This window comes from Gracilinanus agilis, chromosome 2, assembly GCF_016433145.1.
Source record: "Gracilinanus agilis isolate LMUSP501 chromosome 2, AgileGrace, whole genome shotgun sequence".
Taxonomy (NCBI): Eukaryota; Metazoa; Chordata; class Mammalia; order Didelphimorphia; family Didelphidae; genus Gracilinanus; species Gracilinanus agilis.
Genome location: NC_058131.1, coordinates 256,376,167 through 256,397,063, shown reverse-complemented (window position 1 = coordinate 256,397,063; position 20,897 = coordinate 256,376,167). Strand labels below are relative to the sequence as shown.

The window sequence follows — 20,897 nt, the reverse complement described above, 5'->3', positions numbered from 1 at the left end:
CACGTAACACAGAAACTGAGCTGAAAGTTAAGTCCTTCCAAATTTTATTTAATAACTCTTTAGATGGATATTCCACACATTTAAAATAACCCATAGGGTCAGTAAAAAGTCTTTTCCACCAGAAGTTCAGGTCATGGTCCTCACAACTTCTTGAGTTCCACCTAGAAATGTCTTATTGAAACCTTTGATTCAGCAGCAGACTGATTCAGTTTACCATAATGAAGTTAGACTTGCAGTGGGCTTCAATAAGGAAACAGAGGAGAAGTTAAAAATGGGACCAGTTGTTTTAAGAGCATAAACCAGAAGAGTCATATATATATTATCCCTTACCTATGAACTCTGTCACGGGATCATGTTCTCCTTCTGTTTTAATGGTACCTGCAATGCTGTCATTCTCTAGAATAGGAAGAAAGAGCTGCACAAAGTCAGAAGTGTAGGGAGGAGCAATCACATCCAAGACCTGTAAAGAGAGAGAGGCCTGAGCATTGTTCCAACTCTGTGGCTGCCCCATAGTTTCTAGTCTCTTCTCTGATGACAGATGCCAGAATGACACATTCAGAACAAAGTGAACTCTGGCTGGGTTACCAAAAGGGAGTATTTCTGACCTCAGTGACAAAATAGCGGATGAGGGAGATGTCGGTGTCCAACTTCTCCAAACACTTTCGGATGTAACTGACGACGGGCAATACATAACCTCGACTCAGCAGATGAACCATTCTGTCCAGCAGGGTTTTCTTCAATTCAAGCTGGGGGATGAGGCAGAAGGTGCATGTTAAAGGCAGTACTTTAAATATTCCTAGCTAGGCTTTTTCATTTTTTGAAAGGCCCCATACCTGTTCCATTACATCCAGTTGGGAGTGCTCTGTCTCAAATAATTTAACCAACAATTGCAGGACTTGGGGATGGAGGAGCTGGTGGCAGGTGCTAATCTATGGCCAAAAGAACTCATTTCACAATTGTGCTTATTTTAAAACATTTGCTGTTAATATCTGTTGAATCAGACTAAGAATACTTGTTATGTCCCAGTAACACTCAGACAAAACACCTATTGAATTTCTTCACACTGAGAGGACAGCTCTGAGTAACGCTACTGGATGAATGATGTATGTATAAAGACAAACATACATGTAGCTGCATGATGCAACCCTCACCTCATCTAGTAAGGCTAAATGTACTGGTGTATGATCAGTCTGGAGCTGAAAATAGCGTGGTTCTGACACTGTCCAGTCCACCCACTTTAGTACACCCATTGCCACCACTGGAAACCTAGAAAATAAAGAAAGCATCTTCAAACCCTCAGGACAATAAGATGGCAATAAGAAATGATGTAACCTTAACTTTAAGATGACTGATTTTTGAAAGTGGAAATAATCAGAATATAGTCAATTTAGGTGGGGACAAATGGCCTTAATTAATGTGAACTTGTGCGGTTATTCTGCATATGAAGAAGTAAAACTGACTTGAAGATTTTGTCATTTTCTAGCTTTTTAAATAAAAACATCCAAAGTGCCAAGGATGCCTTTTCCTTACCTGATGCACTGATAAAGTGTACTCAACTCAGCCACTAATTCAGAGGCACCTTTGTTCTCATTGCAACATAAATTGTGAACAGTTTCAACAGCTTTAGAAGTTGACTTCAATTCATCTTTATTGATGCTCACTCTCTTGTTCTGAAAATGAAAAAAAGCTGAATGAAATTGAAGGTTTTGAATGTGGTTTTGTAACAGTTTTCTGAAATAAACTAAACTAAGTTCAACAATCACTTATTAAGTGCCAAGATTATAAACATGCATCTGTCCCTTGAGAAACTCATATTTTAATTGGGAGGGTGTGTCTGTCAAGATACTGACAGATAAATAAGAAATTAAATCTTGGAAGGAAGACTAGGTGGGACAGGAGGAAGACAGTTTGAGGAAGGCTTTTAAGCTGAAGCTTGAAGGAAGTCAAGAGGCAAAGGGGAGGCATAAAAGCATTTCAAGAATGGGGGAGGGGGCCCAGCCAATGAAAAGGCAGGGAGAAGGGAGACGATGTGTCAAGTGGGATGATCAGGAGGGTCGACTAGCATCCGGATGGTAGAATTTGAAGTAAGCAGAAGAACTAAATTAAGAAGTAGAGAAGTGCCAGGTTTTTAAAGGGATTTTGTTATTGTTTTAGTCATGCCTGATTCTTTGTGACCCCATCTGGGGTTTTCTTGGCAAAGATAATGGAATGGTTTGCCATTTCCTTCTTGAGCTCCTTAATAATGGATCACATAGCTAATAAGTGTCTGAGGCCAGACTGAATTCGACTTCTATCCCAGCACTGTATCCCCTGTGCCTCCTACCTGCCTCAAAGAATTCAGACACATTATTGGGCCCAGGCTTTCAATGATCACTAACCAAATGGCTCAAACAATTGTGTGACAGTCTCAAAATCCCAAGGTTACCTTTTTCCAGGTCTCCACCACACTAGCTGCATAGGCCAATATGTGGATGTACTTGTGTTTATGGTCTTGATTGATCTTGGCCCCAGGTTTAAAGAGTGACTGCATAAATAGATCCAAGAAAGCTGGAACCCGTATCTAAAATGGCAAACATATGCCTTAATATCTAAGACAGCACTATATCCTGAAGAGACAAGCTCCTAGGTTTCATAGTGATAAGAAAATAACTCGACATTTATCTTCACTTTCACTAAATGAATAAAGCTAAAGTAATTCTTATTAATTCACTCACCATGAGTGACTGAGGAAAGTTTATGGTGTTATTCTTCACGATGCAAAAATGGAAGAGAAACTTACCAATTCAACAGGAGGTGGGTCCATGCTTGTAAACATCTTAAACAGGACTGTAATGTCAGCTGGATTCAAAGCTCCTTTTGATAACATGGCACCAAGAGCCTGACAAGCCCTGGGGTATGAAGCCGCTGTACCTAATGCAAGTGTGATCTGACTTGCATCATGGCCTCTTGATTTAGAAAAAGAAAGAAAATCCCTCAAATCCAGTCTTGAGAAAATTATCTTTTTTCTACTTACTGTATCTGCAGGTGAGTTGCACTAATGTTTGTATTTCTGATGTAGGAGGGTTAGCTTGCTTGCTACTGATATCTGATTTAGAGGCAGAAGGGTGCAGAAGATAGAGGGCAGATTAATGGCAACTGACTGCACTTTTCTTTCCCCAGATTGTTTCAGATAAGCACCATTTTAAGGAGAAAATTGGGGCCATCCATCATGAGCATGCTCTTCTTCTTTTGTTAACATTCATCCCCACCCTGTGTCAGTTCCTTTTCCTATAACCTTAAAAAAAACCCTCCATTAAGCCCAACCTTTCCCTCAAGTTACCAACCTATTATCTTTTTGCCCTTTCTAACCCAAATTCCTAGAAAAAAGCCAACAATTTTTTCCCACTTCCTCTTACTTGCTCCTTAATAGCCCTTTTTAAAATGGCTTCCAAATTCAACTGAAAGTGCTCTCTCCAAAGCTACTGAATCTGATGGTTTTTCTTTAGACCATACCCTGATCCTGACCTTACTGCAACAGGCAACATTATTCCCATTCTCTCTTCTTTTAGTGTTCATGGTAATACTCTCGCCTAGTTTCCTACCACTTCTCAGACTCTTTTGCTGATTAAGCATCCACATCTGGTCCCCAACAGTGAATAGGTATTCCCAAAGGCCCATCTTTTCTCTCTACACCCTCAGTAGTCTAATTAGCTCCTATGAGTTTGTTATCTTTATGAAGGTTACCTAAAGCCAAGATACTTTAAATTCATGTGTTCAAAACTGACTCATTAAAACCCTTACCTTCTGTCTTGGGTATTGATTCTAAGGCAGAAGAGTCGTAAGGGGTCACACAGCTAGGAAGTGTCTGAGGTCGCATTTGAACCCAGGACCTTCCATCTCCGGGTCTGACTCTCAATCCAATAAGCCATCCAGCTGCCCCCTCCCAATTCTACTGAAGGCACAACATTTCCACCAGGCTTCTAGATCCTAACCTTTAACTCCTCATTAATTCTCAACCCACATATCTAACTGATGACCAAATCTGTCTGTTCCTACTTTCACAGTGTATCTTGCACCTAACTCCACACAGCAACCACAATGAGTTCTAATCATTAGAGGGGAGACTGGAATTAAGGCTCCAACTCTACAGTGAATACTCTTTCTAGGAGAACTCTATATAAGTGAACTTAAGGATTTATATAATAGAAAGAAAAGATTTGGTTTGCTGGTTCAAAATCATGAAAAGATTGTGTAGGAAAACATTTTGCTGACATGACTGATGTGACAGGATCAATAAACACGAAAGATATAGTTGATCTTACTTTTCATGAGCAAATCGTTGAACTTCTTGAGCTATTCTACGCACAGCAGACCCTCCTTGTTCTTCTTGGGCCAATATAGACATCATTGACTGGGCGAAGAGATAGGTATGCTCTCCATGGCATAGCATTTTCTGAAATATTCCCAGTGGAAAAGAAAAAAACATTGAGTTTTCATTTCAAAATGATGATTTAACAGCTGCAAAGAGAAATTGAGCTAAGTAAAATGTCCAGACCCTTTAATCCATAGATTCTAATGGAAGACAAAAAAGTCATATGTACAACAAAATGTTAATAGAAGCCCTTCATGTGATAACAAAGAAATAAAGTAGGTGTCCTCTGCCTGGGAAATTGTTAAATAAACTGTGGTATGTAACGGTAAAGGAAAATTATTTATGCGGCAAGAAGTGACAAGTAAGAATTCTGAGAAACACAGGAAGGCTTATATGAGCTGATGCAGAATGAAGTAGGCAGTGCTAGGGCAACAATACAGGTAATAGCAGTGAGGTAGTTTAGTGGATAAAATCCTGGGCCCAGAGTCAGGAAGACCTCAGTTCAAATTCAGCCTCAGATACTAGCTGTGTAACTCTGGGAAAATCACTTAACCTCTCTTTGCCTTAATCCTCTGGAGAAGGAAATGGCAAACTACTTGCAGTATTTTTGTCAAGAAAACCCATATGGTGTCACTGAGAGTTAGACATGATGGAACAACAACAAAGAACAATGTAAACAGAAAAAAAAGAAACTCAGTTCTGTGTAATTATAATGGCTAAGCTAAGCTAAGCTCTAGGGATGAATAAGAAAACATACCCCTCTCCTTTCAGTGGAGAAGCATAGGGCTATCTACAAGAATGGAATGCTATATACAATAATAGACGTTCTTGGTGTGTTGGAGAAAAAAAAATTTATCTCTATAGACAGAAGGCTGGGGGAAGGATATATTAAAAAAAAAAACAAATGGTATAAGAACACCACACCAGAATGAGACAACATATTAGTCACTGATCAGTCAGTCAATAAACACCTATTAAATGCCAGGCACTGTGCTAAGCACTGGGGATACAAAGAAAGGCAAAAGATAGGCCCTGTTCTAAAGTCACTCCTAATGTAATGGGCACTAATGTGTACATTTGTTTTGCTTGACTACACTTATTTGTTGCAAGGAAGATCTTTTATTTTGGCTGTCGAGGAGATAGAAGATATGGGCAGGTGGTTAAGTAGGGAGGTAGTGATAGTGATACAAAAAAGAAAGGAAGAAGCATCAATGAAATATTTCAAAAATTACATTAAAAGAGGATAAGGGGCAACAGAGAAGTGACAATATGGTACTATCATGTTAAACTTAATATTTAACTTATATACTAAGCTTAATAATCAAGAGTTCATATATGATTCTCTTCTCTGTATATAGGAATGTTCACAAAAAAAAATTTTTTTTAATGTACTTCACACAAAAAAAGGTGAGAGAAAAATGGAAGTGTTCAGCATCATTTCTAGCTATCATAAGTGGGGTACCTACCCTAACTTTTTTGATCTCCTATTATTTAATGGGTTATTTTGAAAAGTTTTAAAAGACATAGGCATAACATTTCCAACTCCTCTCTGCTTCTTGAGCCAGAACTTACAGCAAACTCAGGGAGATTTTTTTCAAGGTTTTCTTCTCCTCCATCTAAAATTGTAGCCAGAGAAGTACGGAGTACTCGAGAAAAGACCTCTAATTGTTGGCAAGCAGTGGATACGCTGGTTATCTCTCCTTGATATCCTGCATCAGAAATAAGCTACAATACAAAAATGAATTATGGTCAAAATTCAACACATATTAGTTATTTCATAGAAAATCTGCTCTTGGGAAATGCAGATACCATAAAAAACACACTAGTGAGAAAACCTGTATTTTAATCCTTGTTCTTTTCACTATGGCTCCTGTCAAGTGAGACTATCACTCTAGAGCTCGGCTTCACCTGTAAAATGTTCAATTCTGACTAGATGACCTCTAAGGATACTTTTGCTCCCAAAATTCTGAGTCATTAAGTAAACAGTTCCTGAGTACCTAATCATAAGACTAAAAGGGGATGTAAAAAAGCCTGACATTTGCTGCTCTCAAGGAGCTCAGTCTACCCTCTACAGGACATAAACACAAGAAAAATTAAATAGTTAAATAAGCCAATATAAAAATTGCTACAACTTAAGAGACTAACAGAATTTTAGAGCTAACATGGACCTTCAGCCAATATGATTCACTTCCTAATGTAGTAAATGGTTAAAATGAATTAACATACATCCTTAACAAAATGCCTATTACATTTTACAAACTTCCAAGTCCTTTCACTTATCTCACTTTATAATTATAGCAACCTTAGAGGGTTGGTAGGGCAAGTGGTATTATCTCCATTTTTATAGAGGGAAATATATATATATATATATATATATATATATATATATATATTTCTTGCTGAAAATATGATCAATATGGATTAACTCCTCCCAATCCCTCCCCTCTGGGTAATCATCTTCATCCCTCCCATCCCAGAGTTTAGTAGTATAGGGTGGGAATTAAAAAAAAAAATGAAATCTGTGTAAGAAATAAAGTATAAACATTTCCTGGAAATCTAACAAAAACAAAGCTTTTGTAGTAGGAAAAATGTTAAAATTATCTAATCTTTTTACCCCAGTGTTCCTTAGAACACTAGAGGCATCTGGTAGAGCAGTGGATGAGCCTGGAGTTAGGAAGACCTAAGTTCAAATCTGGGCAAGTCACTTCTGTTTGCTTCAGTTTCATCCATTGTAAAAGGGGGATAACAACATCACCTACCTCAAAGTGGTGTTGTGAGGATCAAATGAGAAAATATTTGCAAAATACACATAACATAGGGCCTGGTACATAGTAGGTATTATATAAAATGCTTATTCTCCCTGCTTCTTACCCACCTATTTACCCCCCTCAACTTACCTTCACAGTAAAATTAAGCATAAGACAGTCTGGATGTGCTTCGGCTAATTTGTAAAACAAATCCCTCCAGGTAGTATGCGCAATCATTTGTTCAAGCCATGCTGGTGTCTGCCCCCCACGCCAAAAAAAAAAAAAAAAAAAAAAAAAAAAAAAAAAAAAAAAAAAAGGAAAATAGGAAAATAAAGACATAAATCACATATGTAATTATGGAAGAAATGTAAGGTTTCTTCTAAGGTCTAATATAAAAGCCTCATTTTATAGTGAGAAAACTAAGGCCTCTGAGAACATAGGTGGGCTTAGAACCTAGTTTCTTGCCTTTTTTCATGATACCAAACTGAAGAAAATTTAACTCAACAGGATCAGAATATAACAAATTTTAAAGGAGGGGATATGGGAATTATATGTGTGAATATATATCCTCCTTACTTACCTCTCCTTCTTCAGTAAAGATAGAATCTGCTTTTCGGGGGTCAAAGTGTTTGATCAATAGACTCTTCAAGTGATTTTCTACAGTTTCCTGAACTTGAACTGGCTCAACACCTGAGAGAATTAAAAAATAATTAGGTAGAAAATAGCAATCTCATGATTACATAGTTCACAAAAAAGTTTGATTTCAACTGATGAGAATATAGCGTTGGACTTGGAAGTCAAGATACCTGGGTTTAAATCCTGCCTCACTAGTTCACAGTGAGTCTATGAGCCTATGAATGAGTCATGACTTCTCCAAGCCTGTTTCCTCATTTGTAAAAAAAGACAATTGTAATAAAGGGGTTTAGCTGCACTATAGGAATAGTGTTGAGGATGGAATTAGGCCACAATACTTCCACAAACCTACCTCACTTTGTAAACATCTAAAGCACTTTGTTAGCCTTAAAGAGCAATATAAATATTAGTATAATTATTAATATTTAATGATTTGAAGAATGTAGGATCCCTCTATTTTCATGTAAGTTGCAAGGATGGTTCCCAGACTGACACAGAAGAGGATTCACTACTATCTCCAGCTTCATTCTCCAGGTGCCAGGGAGGCACAGTAGATGGCATATTACACAAAGGGGACTTAGGTGACTCACAGTCTCTCTGACCCAATTGAGATCCACATCATTTTCAAGGACTTCAATCAGACTGATGCCCTCTTCAAACACCATGGCCTTCTTGGTTCATTAATCTCTTCAACTCTCATGACATATTCATTCTATTTTAGCCACATACAAGGATGACCTTGATCACAACTACTCTTCCTTCATGATCCCAAACTATGAAATTCTTCTTCTTTTTTTTTTTTTTAAACCCTTAACTTCTGTGTATTGACTTATAGGTGGAAGAGTGGTAAGGGTAGGCAATGGGGGTCAAGTGACTTGCCCAGGGTCACATAGCTGTAAAGTGTCTGAGGCCGGATTTGAACCTAGGACCTCCCATCTCTAGGCCTGGCTCTCAATCCACTGAGCTACCCAGCTGCCCCCTGTGAAATTCTTTCTAACCATAAACTCCTATCACATCACACTGAACCTTTGCCTTACATCTTCTAAACTTATTCTTCATCTTCGATATGGCCTCTGGTATCTCTAACTTAATCTACTCTTCCAGGTTCATTACTCCTGTTCTAGTCTCACTTCCTCTCCAGTCTCTGATTGTCTCCCTTTGAATCCTTTGCCCTCTTTTTTTTTCTACTTGGTGGCAGTCACACCTTGCCAAATTCCAACACTAGATGACTTCCACCAATGTCCTTCTCTGTTCTTAGTCAGGTACTGCCATGCCCTGCTTAAGATCACAGAACCATGCTTTAAAGGTTCAGTAGAATTTAATGTTATCTCCCCTTAATCATGTCCAGAAAGTACTATCAGCAGCTATTCCAAATCTTTTTTTCTCCTGAAAAAATACTCTGTCATTCTCTCATTCTTCATCTGTAAAAGTCTTCCTTGCTTCCTACTTTACTGAGAAAACAGAGGTCATCTGTTCTGGGCTTTCACTTCTTCCCTTAATACCTTAATCATCTCTTCTGTTCTGAGAGGACACTGTACTACTTCCTAAGGTCAAATCCTTCACTTGTTCTTCTGAACCTCTTCATCTTCTCCTCTGGGAATTTCATTTGATTATTTTCTCATTTTTAATTTTTTCTTATTCACTGCTGAAAGTGCTTAATAAATGGTTGATGAAATGTACTGCTGATTGGTAGTATTCCATCATATGCATATTGAGGCAAAACTCTTGGAAAAGAAATTCCAAGTGCCAAACAACACACCTGGGCTCTGTTCATTCCTCCCCTATCCTCCATTATACTATGTTAGGGAATTAGAGGATTAAAGGATAATTTGATTATAAATCCACTAGAGGTATAGAGGATGATATCAAGGGTTTTGAGAATGGCTTTAATACTTGCTTTTCTTGCTTTCATTATTTCATGTCTTAACTGCTCTTTATTTTTAAAAAAATATGCTTTACATAGCCTATGTAATTCTACTATATGGTAAAATTCTGATTTATATACGATGAGGAAACCTCAGCTATTACATTATAGATAAGCATCAAGCAAAGAGATTAAAAAAATCAGTTATTTACAAAAGTCTCAAAATCCCCAAAGTTAAAAGAGTTTATTTCCTTTAGTAATTATCATCAATGTATCAACCTGTTTCTTAAAGATAAACCAACAAATGAACCTAGTCAATTTAGGTCTACTCTTCCAGTCCCCTAAGTACCTGTCTGAATGAGCCACTCAGCCAATAGGTTTACAGTCTGGGCCACAGCAGTATAGTTCTCTGATAAGAGTTGGATTACATTTTCTGGAGAGCCTCCTGCCTGAAAATACCTGGAAGGGTTGAAAAAAGGTAAATTATACTACAGGTAATACAGAAAAACTAGCAGGTTAGAAAGCAGCTGCAGTAAGGCAGCTGGGTTGCTACCTTAATGACCCTGAACAACAACTTTTACTTCTCTGGTCCACACCTATGTGAGAGATGAGGGGCTAGGGGCGGACAACCTTTAAAGTCCCCTTTTGGCTCTAAATCCTATATGCCCATGACTCCAAATGATTGCATTTTTAAGTTATCCCCTCTGCTCCCCAATACAAATCAGAATCTTTTAGTTTTACCTTTTGAGTGTGTTGAATATGGAAGGCTCCATTATATAATCCCGGGTGGAAAATTTGTGCAAACATTCTTGTTGGACTTCTGCATCATCTTCTCCTTCTCCATAATCATCATCCTGCTATTATTAAATCCAGTCAGATAGCATTTAAAATTTTTATACCATAAATATCTTTTTCTACTAACAAAAACACTTATGAGGTCAGACTTGTCATCTAACTCTTTCCAAATGAAGAGGAATATATGACTTAGAAAGTGAAAAGAAACTTTAAAAGTTAATCAACCAAAAAATTCTTCACTCATTACCTAAAATGCATCTAGAACTGTGCTGGGTGTTGTGCCTGTTACGAAAGGATATGCTCTCCATAGGTTTACAATTTAGTTAGAGGGGCAAACTATGTTTGCAAATCTTATTATATACCATTTTACAGTCACCTTAATGCTATAAAAATTATGTTCCTGACTGAAAAAGTTCTGAGAAGTGAAACTTTAATAAGAAATGTAATATTCAAGGTTGGTTTCAAGGGTGAACCTTAAAATAAGAGGGGCCGAATAATTAATTATTCAATAAATATTTGCTAAGCATCCACTACATACATACAAGGTACTGTTTGAGACTCTAATAATACAAATTCAATAAATAACCCCAGTTCTCTAGGAGTTTAAAATCTAGCAGTAAGCAATTAAGACATAGAGAAACGAGTAACAATTTTTAAGGTAGAAAATGATTAATTTCAAAGAAGTGGGTGGTAGGGCAGAGGAGTTTAAGAAGAAAGGAATCACTTGGGGGTAAGAATAGGAAGTCTACATGGACGTTATGAATAATGAGGCATGTGAACTGAACCTTGAAGGAAAAGCATTTCAATAGGTAGAATAAAAAGGATAGATAGAAGCAGTAGGATCAAGGAACACTTCTCCTCACTCCAGGATTTCAGGGATGGTCTTCCTTTACACCAAGATATCTGCCCTTATGCTTGGGGGACTTCAATATACAAACTGATACTTCCTCTCAAACACTCTTGCCAAGAAAGTCATAAACCTCCTATAGGTCTATGACTAACATACCTTCTCTTCCCTGTAGCTACAAATAGGGATGATCATACTATTGTCTGTAGGTGTTCCATTTCTGTTACCAAGAATTCTCAAATTCTTTTATTTGATTGAAATCTCTTATTTGTTTCAACTCTCTCTGTGCCTCATTTCTTTAACATTGATTCTTGGTCTTTAATATGACCTCTAAACCCAAATCTTAGCTTCATGTCCTCTTCAGCATTCATATTAGCACTTTGCTAAACCCCAGACCTAGATCGTCCCTTACTATGCACTTTCTCTTATCTTACCTGTTGCTAAATGGTGTTGAAGAAAGTAAGATAACTGTGCTGAGTTGACCATATTTGTTATCTAAACGAACCCTTACACTTCCCTGACTGAATCTTTCTTCAGTTGATTTGTCAAACATTTTTTCTCCTAAAACTTCATGCAAACTGTCTCTTGCTAGGTACTTTATTGAGAGACCAGAGCTCATTTGCCATGAACTTCTTCTTCTATATGTCAAAATCCCTCAATATTCCTCAACCTTTCTTCCTTTTTTCTAGTACCTGATAAAGAGATGGCAGTTTTCCTTGCCAAGGTCAATCTCTCTAACTTATATATAGCATCCTGCCATGATAATCATGCCCCATTTGATTTCCAATCTCTTAATCAGATCCTTTTTCACTCCCTACAAATATGTTTGCTCATGTCTCTGTTCATATTTGCAAATTTTATTATATATCTTTTTATATTTTTACCTTGGTGTTGTATAAGTTATGTACCTGATTGAACAAGATCTGAGAAGTGGGGCTTTAATAAGAAATGTAATTCAAAAAAATTTTTTTATTATTCTGAAGTTGATAAATAGCAATAAGTATTTTCACATATTGAACAGAAAGAGGATTGCATAGAAACAATGAATCCCCATTAGGTACAGCTTAAAAAAATTATATAACAAATTTGGCATATCAGTTCCAAAGCTGCTTTCCTTGTCTGTTTTTCTGAATTTCCTTTTGTTTTATTTTGTGCAATAAAAAATATTTCATCAATGTCCCTTTCTTTCTTATACCATTCTCACCCATGCATGTTTCCCAAAACTGAACAAATAAGTATAGCCAAGCAATACAAACATGACATGTTCAAAAAGGTACCTCGTGCCTTAATACTAATATCTTTCTGTCAAGAGGTGGGAAGCATGCCTGGCTCTCTGCAGCCCCTCTGATGTGGGCAATGCACTGATCAAAGTTAAGTCCAACTTGTATTTCTTTACAATGCTATAGTTACTGAATAAACTATTCTCACGGTATACCACCTTCCCTTCCCCAAAGGAGTGCCTTTCTTGAGAAGGCAGGAACATACTCTTTTTCTCTCTGTATCTGTAAACACTGTTTTGCATTAATAAATGCTAGCAGAATGAAATAAAACACTGAAAAAAGACCTTAAGTGCAAGCAATTAACAAATGCTCTATATCTAATCCATTGTTGGTGAAGCTATGAAATGATCTAGCTACTATGGAAGGCAATTTGGAACTATTACTAAGAAGTCACTAACCTGTTCAATACTCTTTGATACAGCTATACCCACCCACTACTATGCCTATAGCCCCAAAGAGCTTAGAAATGAGGAAAAGGATAAAAGAATTTTTTTTTTAAACCCTTACCTTCCGTCTTGGAGTCAATACTGTGTATTGGCTCCAAGGCAGAAGAGTGGTAAGGGTAGGCAATGGGGGTCAAGTGACTTGCCCAGGGTCACACAGCTGGGAAGTGTCTGAGGTCAAATTTGAACCTAGGACCTCCTGTCTCTAGGCCTGACTCTCAATCCACTGAGCTACCCAGCTGCTCCCGATAAAAGAATTTTTAATAGCCTTATTCATCAACTGGAGAGTAAGGAGAGGGGGGCAACTATTTGGGAATAGCTGAACAAACTATGATTCATGATTATACTGGAATATTACTGTCATGAGAAATGACAAAATGGACAGCCCAGGGAATACCTCTAGTAACAGATGCAGAATGAAATAAGTAGAACTAACAATTTATACAATGACAATACTATAAAGAAAATGAACTCTTAAAGACCTTAGATCTGCATCTGACTGATGCAATGATAAACTCAAGGACTGAAGAAGAAACATGTCACTCACCTTCTTCTAGAGAGGTGATATACTTAAAGAATGAAACATTCATTTTTGGATATGGCCAATTTGGGAATCTGTTTTGCTCAATTATGTATGTTTGTTATGAGGGTTTTAATAAAACTGTTCAGGGTAGGAGGAAGGCTACATGACTGCAGTCTTTTATATAGTCTCTGAAGAGGAGGGATTAGGATTAGGCTTGTTCTCTTTGCCTAAGAAGGTAGAACTGGAAGCAGTAGGTGAAGCTGCAAAGAGGCAAATTCAGGCTTCATGTAAGGTAACACAAGTATTAAATTGCTTTGACAAATAGTGGGGTTCCTTCCTTAAAGTCTTCAAAAGAAGGTGGGATGCTACTCTCTTGTATTTAGCAACATCCCCCTCCAGGCTGGGTTGTAATGATGTTCCTTCTGACTCTAAAATGCTATACTTCTATTTATTCACAAGGTACAATACATGCAAAGAAGAGCTATGCAGATAAGGCTGGTCATTTTGCTAGAATCTACTTTTTTGCTGGAATATTATACATGAAGGGAAACATGAAATAAGGCAGAAAAGTACTATCAAAAGCAGAGTGTAAAGGCCACTGTCAGATTAATGACAATTGTAGTCACTAAGGGTTTCTGGGTGCAGGAGTGGTATAAGCAGACCTGTGCATTAGGAAAATTATTCTGGAAGTGATGTGGATGGCCTATAATAGAGAAGAGACTGATGGTTGAGAACCACTTAGGAGGATATAATAACATCATCATTAATAATAACATATAACAACATCAGTAATTATCATCAGAATTGATAAAAGTCTTGAATTAAGAGTTGTGGGCAGTAGGAATAGGAAGGAGGGAACAAATGTGAACAATATTTTAGAAGGAGAATCTGCAGCACTTGGCAAAGACTGGTTATGGGAGCACAGCTGTGCCATTAACAGCAACTGGGAACTTAGGAGGAAAAGTATGTTTTAGAGAAGTGGTTCTCAAAGCATAGTCCTGGGGCTCCCTGGAGATCTCCAAGATCCATTCAGGGGGCTCATGAGGTCAAAACTAGTTTCATAATAAAACTAAAGTTTTAATTTCTAAAACAGCAAATATGAGAAATATAACCCATATAAGCAAAAGCTGTTTGGGGTTCCTCAATTTTTTCCCCCACATTGTAAAAGGGGCCCAAGACCAAAAATTTTGAGAACTGCTATTTTAAAGAAAAGATGCTAGAAGATCACTGAAGTGCACTGGGTAGGTAATGAGGAGTTAGAATGTACATTCTGAATAAATAAAGAAGAATCAGTGTTTCAAGCAATCTAGAGTGAGAAATAATCTAGAAAAGAACATCTAAAGTTACTCAAATACAAGTTTTAATTACCAGTCTTAAAATTAATTCATAGTCAGTAAAACTAAGTGATTAATTTTCTTTCTAAAATCTTCTCTGGTAGGTAATTTCTTTTCTTCTTTATTTTTTTAAAGAAACATTCTCAGGACATGGAAGGGTTACACACTAACACCACAGTAAAGAACATGTTTAGGTTTACTTGGGTGCTGTGAAAAAAGGATTTACTGCCAAAGGTTTGGGTTTAATAACAATTTCTCACCATACTTCCTTTAACTAAAAGCATATTAAAAGATCTCTGATTTTTATCAGTGTATTACCTCCTTAGCAACATCTCTAGTCTTTGGGAGTTGCTGGAGTCAAGAAATTCATCACCTGAGGGCTAACCTTTTGGTAATCTCTTTAAATTTATAAGATGCCCATGATGGTAGGCCTAGTCAGGGTTTATACTTTCCTGGCATAGTCTTCAAAAATTGTACCAGAAAGAAGCATCAGAATATATATAACTAACTTTATATAACTTTAGTGAAAGATGGATACCACTGAGTGTGCTAATTAGGAACCAGTCCAAGGTTTAATCATGTTTTAGTGAATGAATAAGTCAAAGAAAGGGAGGCACAGCTAGGAGAATCAGTGGAGAGAGCACCAGGTCTGGAGTTGAGTGATCCTGGGTTTAAATCTGGCCTCAGACACTTCCTAGCTCTGTAACTCTAAGTGACTTCCCTTATCCTAGCCCTTACCACTCTTCTGCCTTGGAACCAATCAGTACTGATTCTAAGATGGAAGATATAGGTTTAAAAAAAAAAATCAAAGAAAGGCCAGACTATTACATTTGAATAACACACTGCTCCACCACTCACCAGACTTCCCCAATTACTCTGATGTTTTCAAATCAAATACTACATGTACTTCAACTACCTTTTTCCTTAAATATAAAGCCAAACCAGAAATTGTCTTTAATCCAGTCTTTTCACTTGCAAGTAATGTGAAAGATAGAGTAGGAAAGAAACTTGTCCTAAATGGAAGAGGTATCAAATTCAACAAGGGCAGTTTCATTTTTGCATTTGTATCCTAGAGTCTAGCACAGTGCGTGGCAATAAAGATGTTTATTAAATATTTGCTGAATTGAACTAAAATATTTATTAAGCATCTACTATGTAGAGCATTGAAAAAGTTAAAAAAAGGGTTAAGAGATAATTCCAATCCTTATGGGGCTTATAATTTGGTAGGGAGATAAAATGTCTGACTTTGATCCTATGGACCATGCTATCCATGGGGGTTTTTCTTGGTAAGGATATTGGCCTGATTTGCTCTTTCCTTTTCCAATTACGGAAAACAGAAATTAAGCAACTTGTCTGGGGTCACACAGCTAGTTATGTGTCTTAAGGCCAAATGTGAACTTAGGTCTTCCTAACTCCAGGCCCAGTGCTCCATCCATTGAACCACCAAGCTGCCTCCTAAGTGCACCACAGAGGTAAAGAAAGTGCTATATGATGAAAAGGATAAAAAGGCTACTACTAGGAATGAAGGAAGAATTCACGATATTTGGTTTGGGTTTTAAAGGATGGTCAACAATTCCACCAAAATAAGAAGAAAACATTCTAAGCTCATGAAATATCATCAGCAAAGAGGCAGAAAAATGCTAGGAAATGTGCTGGAGGAGAGAGAAATTTAGTTATTTGACAGGGAGAAAATTATATATTGGGGAGAAAGAAAAGCCTGGAGTGGTGGGAGGACCTAGCCAGATTGTGGAAGGTTTTGATTGTCAGGCAAAGGATTTTAATCACTGGAGAGCTGGTAGGTGAATCCAATTGGAAGACAGTGAAGATTTTTTTTTTTTTTAAATAGGAGAGTTATTAGAAGATGGCAGAAGTGTGGTTAAACAAGGTGCCGGTTGATAAGTGGGTGGGCATGGGCGTGTGTGCATATAAACACACAGCAGCACAAAGAAATTGGGGCCTACACAAAAATTTATTAGTCTCTCTCCCCAGCATCGCCACCCCAGAACCACTGGGGGTTTATGGGTCCCAACTCGGCGTCTCGACCCGCGCTCCAGGGCCCGCACGCCCGGGGAGTGGGGGGAGGGAGGGTAGGTCTCCGGTTCCAGAGAACGGAGACATGGTGGCTATAAGGAGGTATCAGTATAGTAAGAGGTCTTCTCGTCCTCTTACCTGGGCGCCGTCGGCATCTTCTCCCCACTCAGCCGCGCTCCCGAAGTAATCTTCGTCCATGACTGCGGCGACACTACCCCGAGAGCCGAACAACATGCAAAAGCCACCAGGGTTTCGACGCTAACTAATCTAACAAGAAAAAGTAGACGACAGGCCAAAACGAGCCACTCCCCTGTGCGCAAGCGCTTACGTCTGCGCCTGCGCGCTGGTTCCTAGTTTGTGGCGTTTGTCGACGGACACGCGCCCCCTGTCGGAAACAACCACTCACTAAAGCCGCGCTGCAAAGTAGGTAGGGTTCTATCAAGGAAGGAGCGCAAGAAGTGTCACTAGCAGGCTTCCGTCCTTTTTTCCTTTCTGAATCCTAGTCCTTTTTAAATAACCCTGGGTCCGCGAGTAGCTTTACGTGATCAGAACTTGAGGGTTTCGGTATTAATAGATTCTTGAGGTTAGAGCCCTGTAGTGGATCGTGGCACTGAGGCCTTAGCTGCCTCAATTCCTTAGCCATGGCTTCCTCGCGCGCATGCTCCCGCACATCTCTTCCCCTCCCCCAAGGAAGGGGTGTGGGTGGGTTTTTAGTTTATTAGTAGAGAAGCGGGCATTTCCCCTGTATACTAAAAATAATCCTTCAAATCGATTTCTTTGCCAACTTAACCTCTAGTTGCATGATTACACGTCTATGGATCCTAGAATTCCGTTCCAAGTGGGAAGTTCCCTATCCAGACCTATCCATTGTGTGCACTATATCCAGACCACACCATTTCATTAAAAGACAAGGAAAAGTTTTAGCCCTCTATATTGAACCCTGTGAGGAAAAAACAAAACAAAAAACCCCAAAACAACAACAAAACAGCTGTTTTAAAACATCCAATACACTAATCTTGTCAGGAAACCAACACAGTACTTTGCTCTCATAGGATCCTAGCTCTCCACACTTTTAGGCCATGAAGACTTAAATGTTTTAATTCTCATTTCTTTAGGAACATCATTAGTTTTTCCATTACTGGAGAGTTCAATTTCATTTTAGCCATTTTTAAAATTTGCACAATTATGGTCATGTATATACAGTTACTCTTGGTTCTTATGCTGCTTTGCATTGCAAAAATATCAGGTTTATGTTAATTTCTCCTTTATACTTTGCTGCACAATAATATGCCACATTTGTCTACCATAGGTTGCTTTTTTGTTTTTGTTTTCCTTTTCTGGCTAGTTACCTTCTATTTTCAGGTTTTTTGCTACCACAAAAAAATTTGGCCATGAACATTTTTAGTATGCAAGATGTCCCCAAAGTCTTAGCCATTGATAGTTTAAAACTATATTTGACTTCCTTGAAGTATATGAACATCAGTGGGATTGTTGGGTTGGAGTATGTGGCCACCTTATTCACATCACAGGGCAATCTGTAGGTTTTTTTTTCCCCCTTACTAGGTCTACCTCTTCTAAACAAATGTCCAGGTGGTGGTTTGTTTTGCCTTCTCTTATGGCTTTACTAATAGTGCTTAAGCTTAAATCCATCAAATGACTATGTAGATATGCTAGGTATAATCTAGTTATATTTCTCAAGGAATGCTTTAACTTATGCATTGTACAATGAATAACAAATTCCTAATCTTTCAGAGGATTTAACAGGTTTGGATTTCATCCAGTTCAGTTCATCCAACAATTTTTTTTAATCAAATAACTCCTTTTGCTAGGTACTAAGGATATAATTACAAATGAAAATTAGTTACTTTCCTTAAAGAGCTTACATTTTCCTGGGAGGATACAACTTAGAAAAGTAAACAAGATAATTTGGGAGAGAGAGAGAAAGCACTAATAGTTTAGAAGGCAGAGGAAAGATTTTCCCTATGAGGTATGACATGAACTAAGCTTGAATGAAGTGGCCTTTGTAGGATGAAGAATGCCTTTAACCTCTGAAAAGGAAAGCACTTGGGAGACAATTCCATGTTTGGGAAACTACTAAAATGTAAATTAGATGGAGTAATGTGAAATACACTTGGAAAGGTAAACTATAGTCAGACTGCATGAACCTTAAAATTTTTTTAATTGATTTTTTTACATCACTTAAATTTCCTCCTATATCTTACATATTGAAAGCATTTTAAAGCCAAGATGAGGATTTTGTTTCTTATAATGGAGGCAACAGGGAACCACTAAAATTCTGGGGAATGACATTAGATATGTGCTTTAGGAATATTATTTTGGCATTTATAGGGATGTTATCTTGGACAGAGAAGAGAACAGAAGCTGTGAATTCATTTAGGAAACTGTTGAATAGATCAAGGGAGAGGTGATCAAGGTTCAAATGTGGTAGTCACATGAAAAGAGGAAAAATGAAGATGTGTTGGATAGCAAAATGGACAGATTTGGCAACTGACTGGATATGGAGGATGAGGGAAAGAGAATAGCTGAAGATGACTGAGTTTGTGAACTTAATTGACTGGAAGAATGTCTCTGAGAGAAATTCAAATTTTTTGAGGTAGACAAATGGAGGAGATAATGAGTTTCAATTTGGACATTTTGATTTTGAGATGAATATCGGATATCCAGGTAGAGATGTTTAGCAAACATTTGGTGAAGTAGAACTGGAGTTCAGGAGAGAGAATAGGTAGGACTAGGAGTCATATTCATAAAGATGATAATCTTGAATTCCTAGGAACTGATGAGATCATTGAGAGTAATTAATTGTAGAGAGAGAAAAGCCCGGGTCAGAGCCTTGGAAGACAGTCACATATGGGAATAGAAAAAAACACTGGTGGTAAACCTGCAAAGCAACCTTAAATGTGGTCAGAAAGGTAAGAAGAGAATCAGTGAAGATGAATGTTGAGTTAAAGGAGATAGTATCCAGGAGGTAAATGTGATCAAAGTTAAGAAGGATGAGGACCAAGAAAGACCTTTAGCAATTAAGAGGATGTGTTTTTAAAATCCTCTTACTAATAGAAAGCAATTTCAGTTGAGTAATAAGGAAGCTAGTTTGCAAGAGGCTGAGAAATAAGAGGTAGTGGAAGCAAAAAGTGTACATGGCATTTTCCCAAAAGTTTGGCTGGGAAAGGAAGAATATAGGATGATAGGTTGAGGAGAGTCAAATGAAACACTTAAAGATGGAGAAGGACTTGAGTAGATTTGTATGCTATAGAGAAGGAACCAGTAGATAGGAAGAGATTTAAGATTATACAAAAGGGATTATAAGTGCAATTTCCAGGAAGAGACATAAGGAGTGGAATGAGATAAAAAGCACAAGGGCAAGGGTTGGACTTGACTAGGGCCAACTCTTTATTTTAGACAAGTAAATAAGAGAAGAGGGATATTAAAGGGGTATTGTAGTTTAGGGGGGGAATCCAGGGAGGTCAAGAAGGATGGGTTTGATTTTCTCCATACAGTATTAGTATGGTCCCTTGAGAGATAAAATGTTAAGAGGTGTAAAAGGAAGCTTAAAGAGAGGGTTTGAAATGATTGTTATGGGTATTAGGATAGAAAAATTTAGACCACTTGAGATATCTGTAAATATATATTGAGAATTACATAGGGCACCTAAATTAACTTATATCACTTGTAAAGCATAACAGAAATCTTTTCAAAAGTTTCTTCTTTAAGAGAAATTCTATCTGATCTAGAGTTTCTGTAAATAATTTTTTCAGTTATTACTCCCAAACTTCAAATATTGTGATTTTTATCAGTATATTCCTTCCAGTGATGCAGATTACAAAACAAAAGCAAAACTATAGGATAGTCATTTATACAGATCATAGTTTTATATAATTTCTCCAGACTAGTCAGTCCTGACAGAATAAACAGTTTTCAGACTTACCAGATACATAATTTAACCTTTCAACAGATACCAAGAGTTATGTTAATTTTTTAAATGAGGAAAATGCTTAATAAAAGCAGCCTTAAGGTAATGAAACCTAACTAGG

At 37.6% G+C, this 20,897-nt stretch overlaps 1 protein-coding gene across 1 annotated transcript; it reads right to left on the bottom strand.

Moving 5' to 3' along the window:
- Positions 1–27: 27 nt before the first annotated feature.
- Positions 28–17,144, bottom strand: NELFCD (negative elongation factor complex member C/D). Its single transcript, XM_044663856.1, has 15 exons — positions 16,987–17,144; positions 10,337–10,452; positions 9,945–10,054; positions 7,679–7,788; positions 7,249–7,356; positions 5,924–6,076; positions 4,302–4,432; positions 2,780–2,945; positions 2,426–2,560; positions 1,531–1,670; positions 1,152–1,266; positions 834–929; positions 606–746; positions 331–460; positions 28–240 (listed from the first exon to the last, which is right to left on the bottom strand). Exons 1-15 carry the CDS (start codon positions 17,080–17,082, stop codon positions 206–208), a joined length of 1,782 nt encoding a protein of 593 aa, XP_044519791.1. The 5' UTR covers positions 17,083–17,144; the 3' UTR covers positions 28–205.
- Between the last annotated feature and the right edge of the window lie 3,753 nt (positions 17,145–20,897).

What these genes read in the sequence shown, in the direction of transcription:
- NELFCD (XM_044663856.1), bottom strand. Translation starts at nt 17,082, where the DNA reads ATGTTGTTCGGCTCTCGGGGTAGTGTCGCCGCAGTCATGGACGAAGAT. An exon ending in ATTTAGCCTTACTAGATGAG is followed by an intron (nt 930 to 1,151) that starts GTGAGGGTTGCA and finishes TTTTGGCCATAG; the next exon opens with ATTAGCACCTGCCACCAGCT. An exon ending in TCCGCTATTTTGTCACTGAG is followed by an intron (nt 461 to 605) that starts GTCAGAAATACT and finishes CTCTCTTTACAG; the next exon opens with GTCTTGGATGTGATTGCTCC.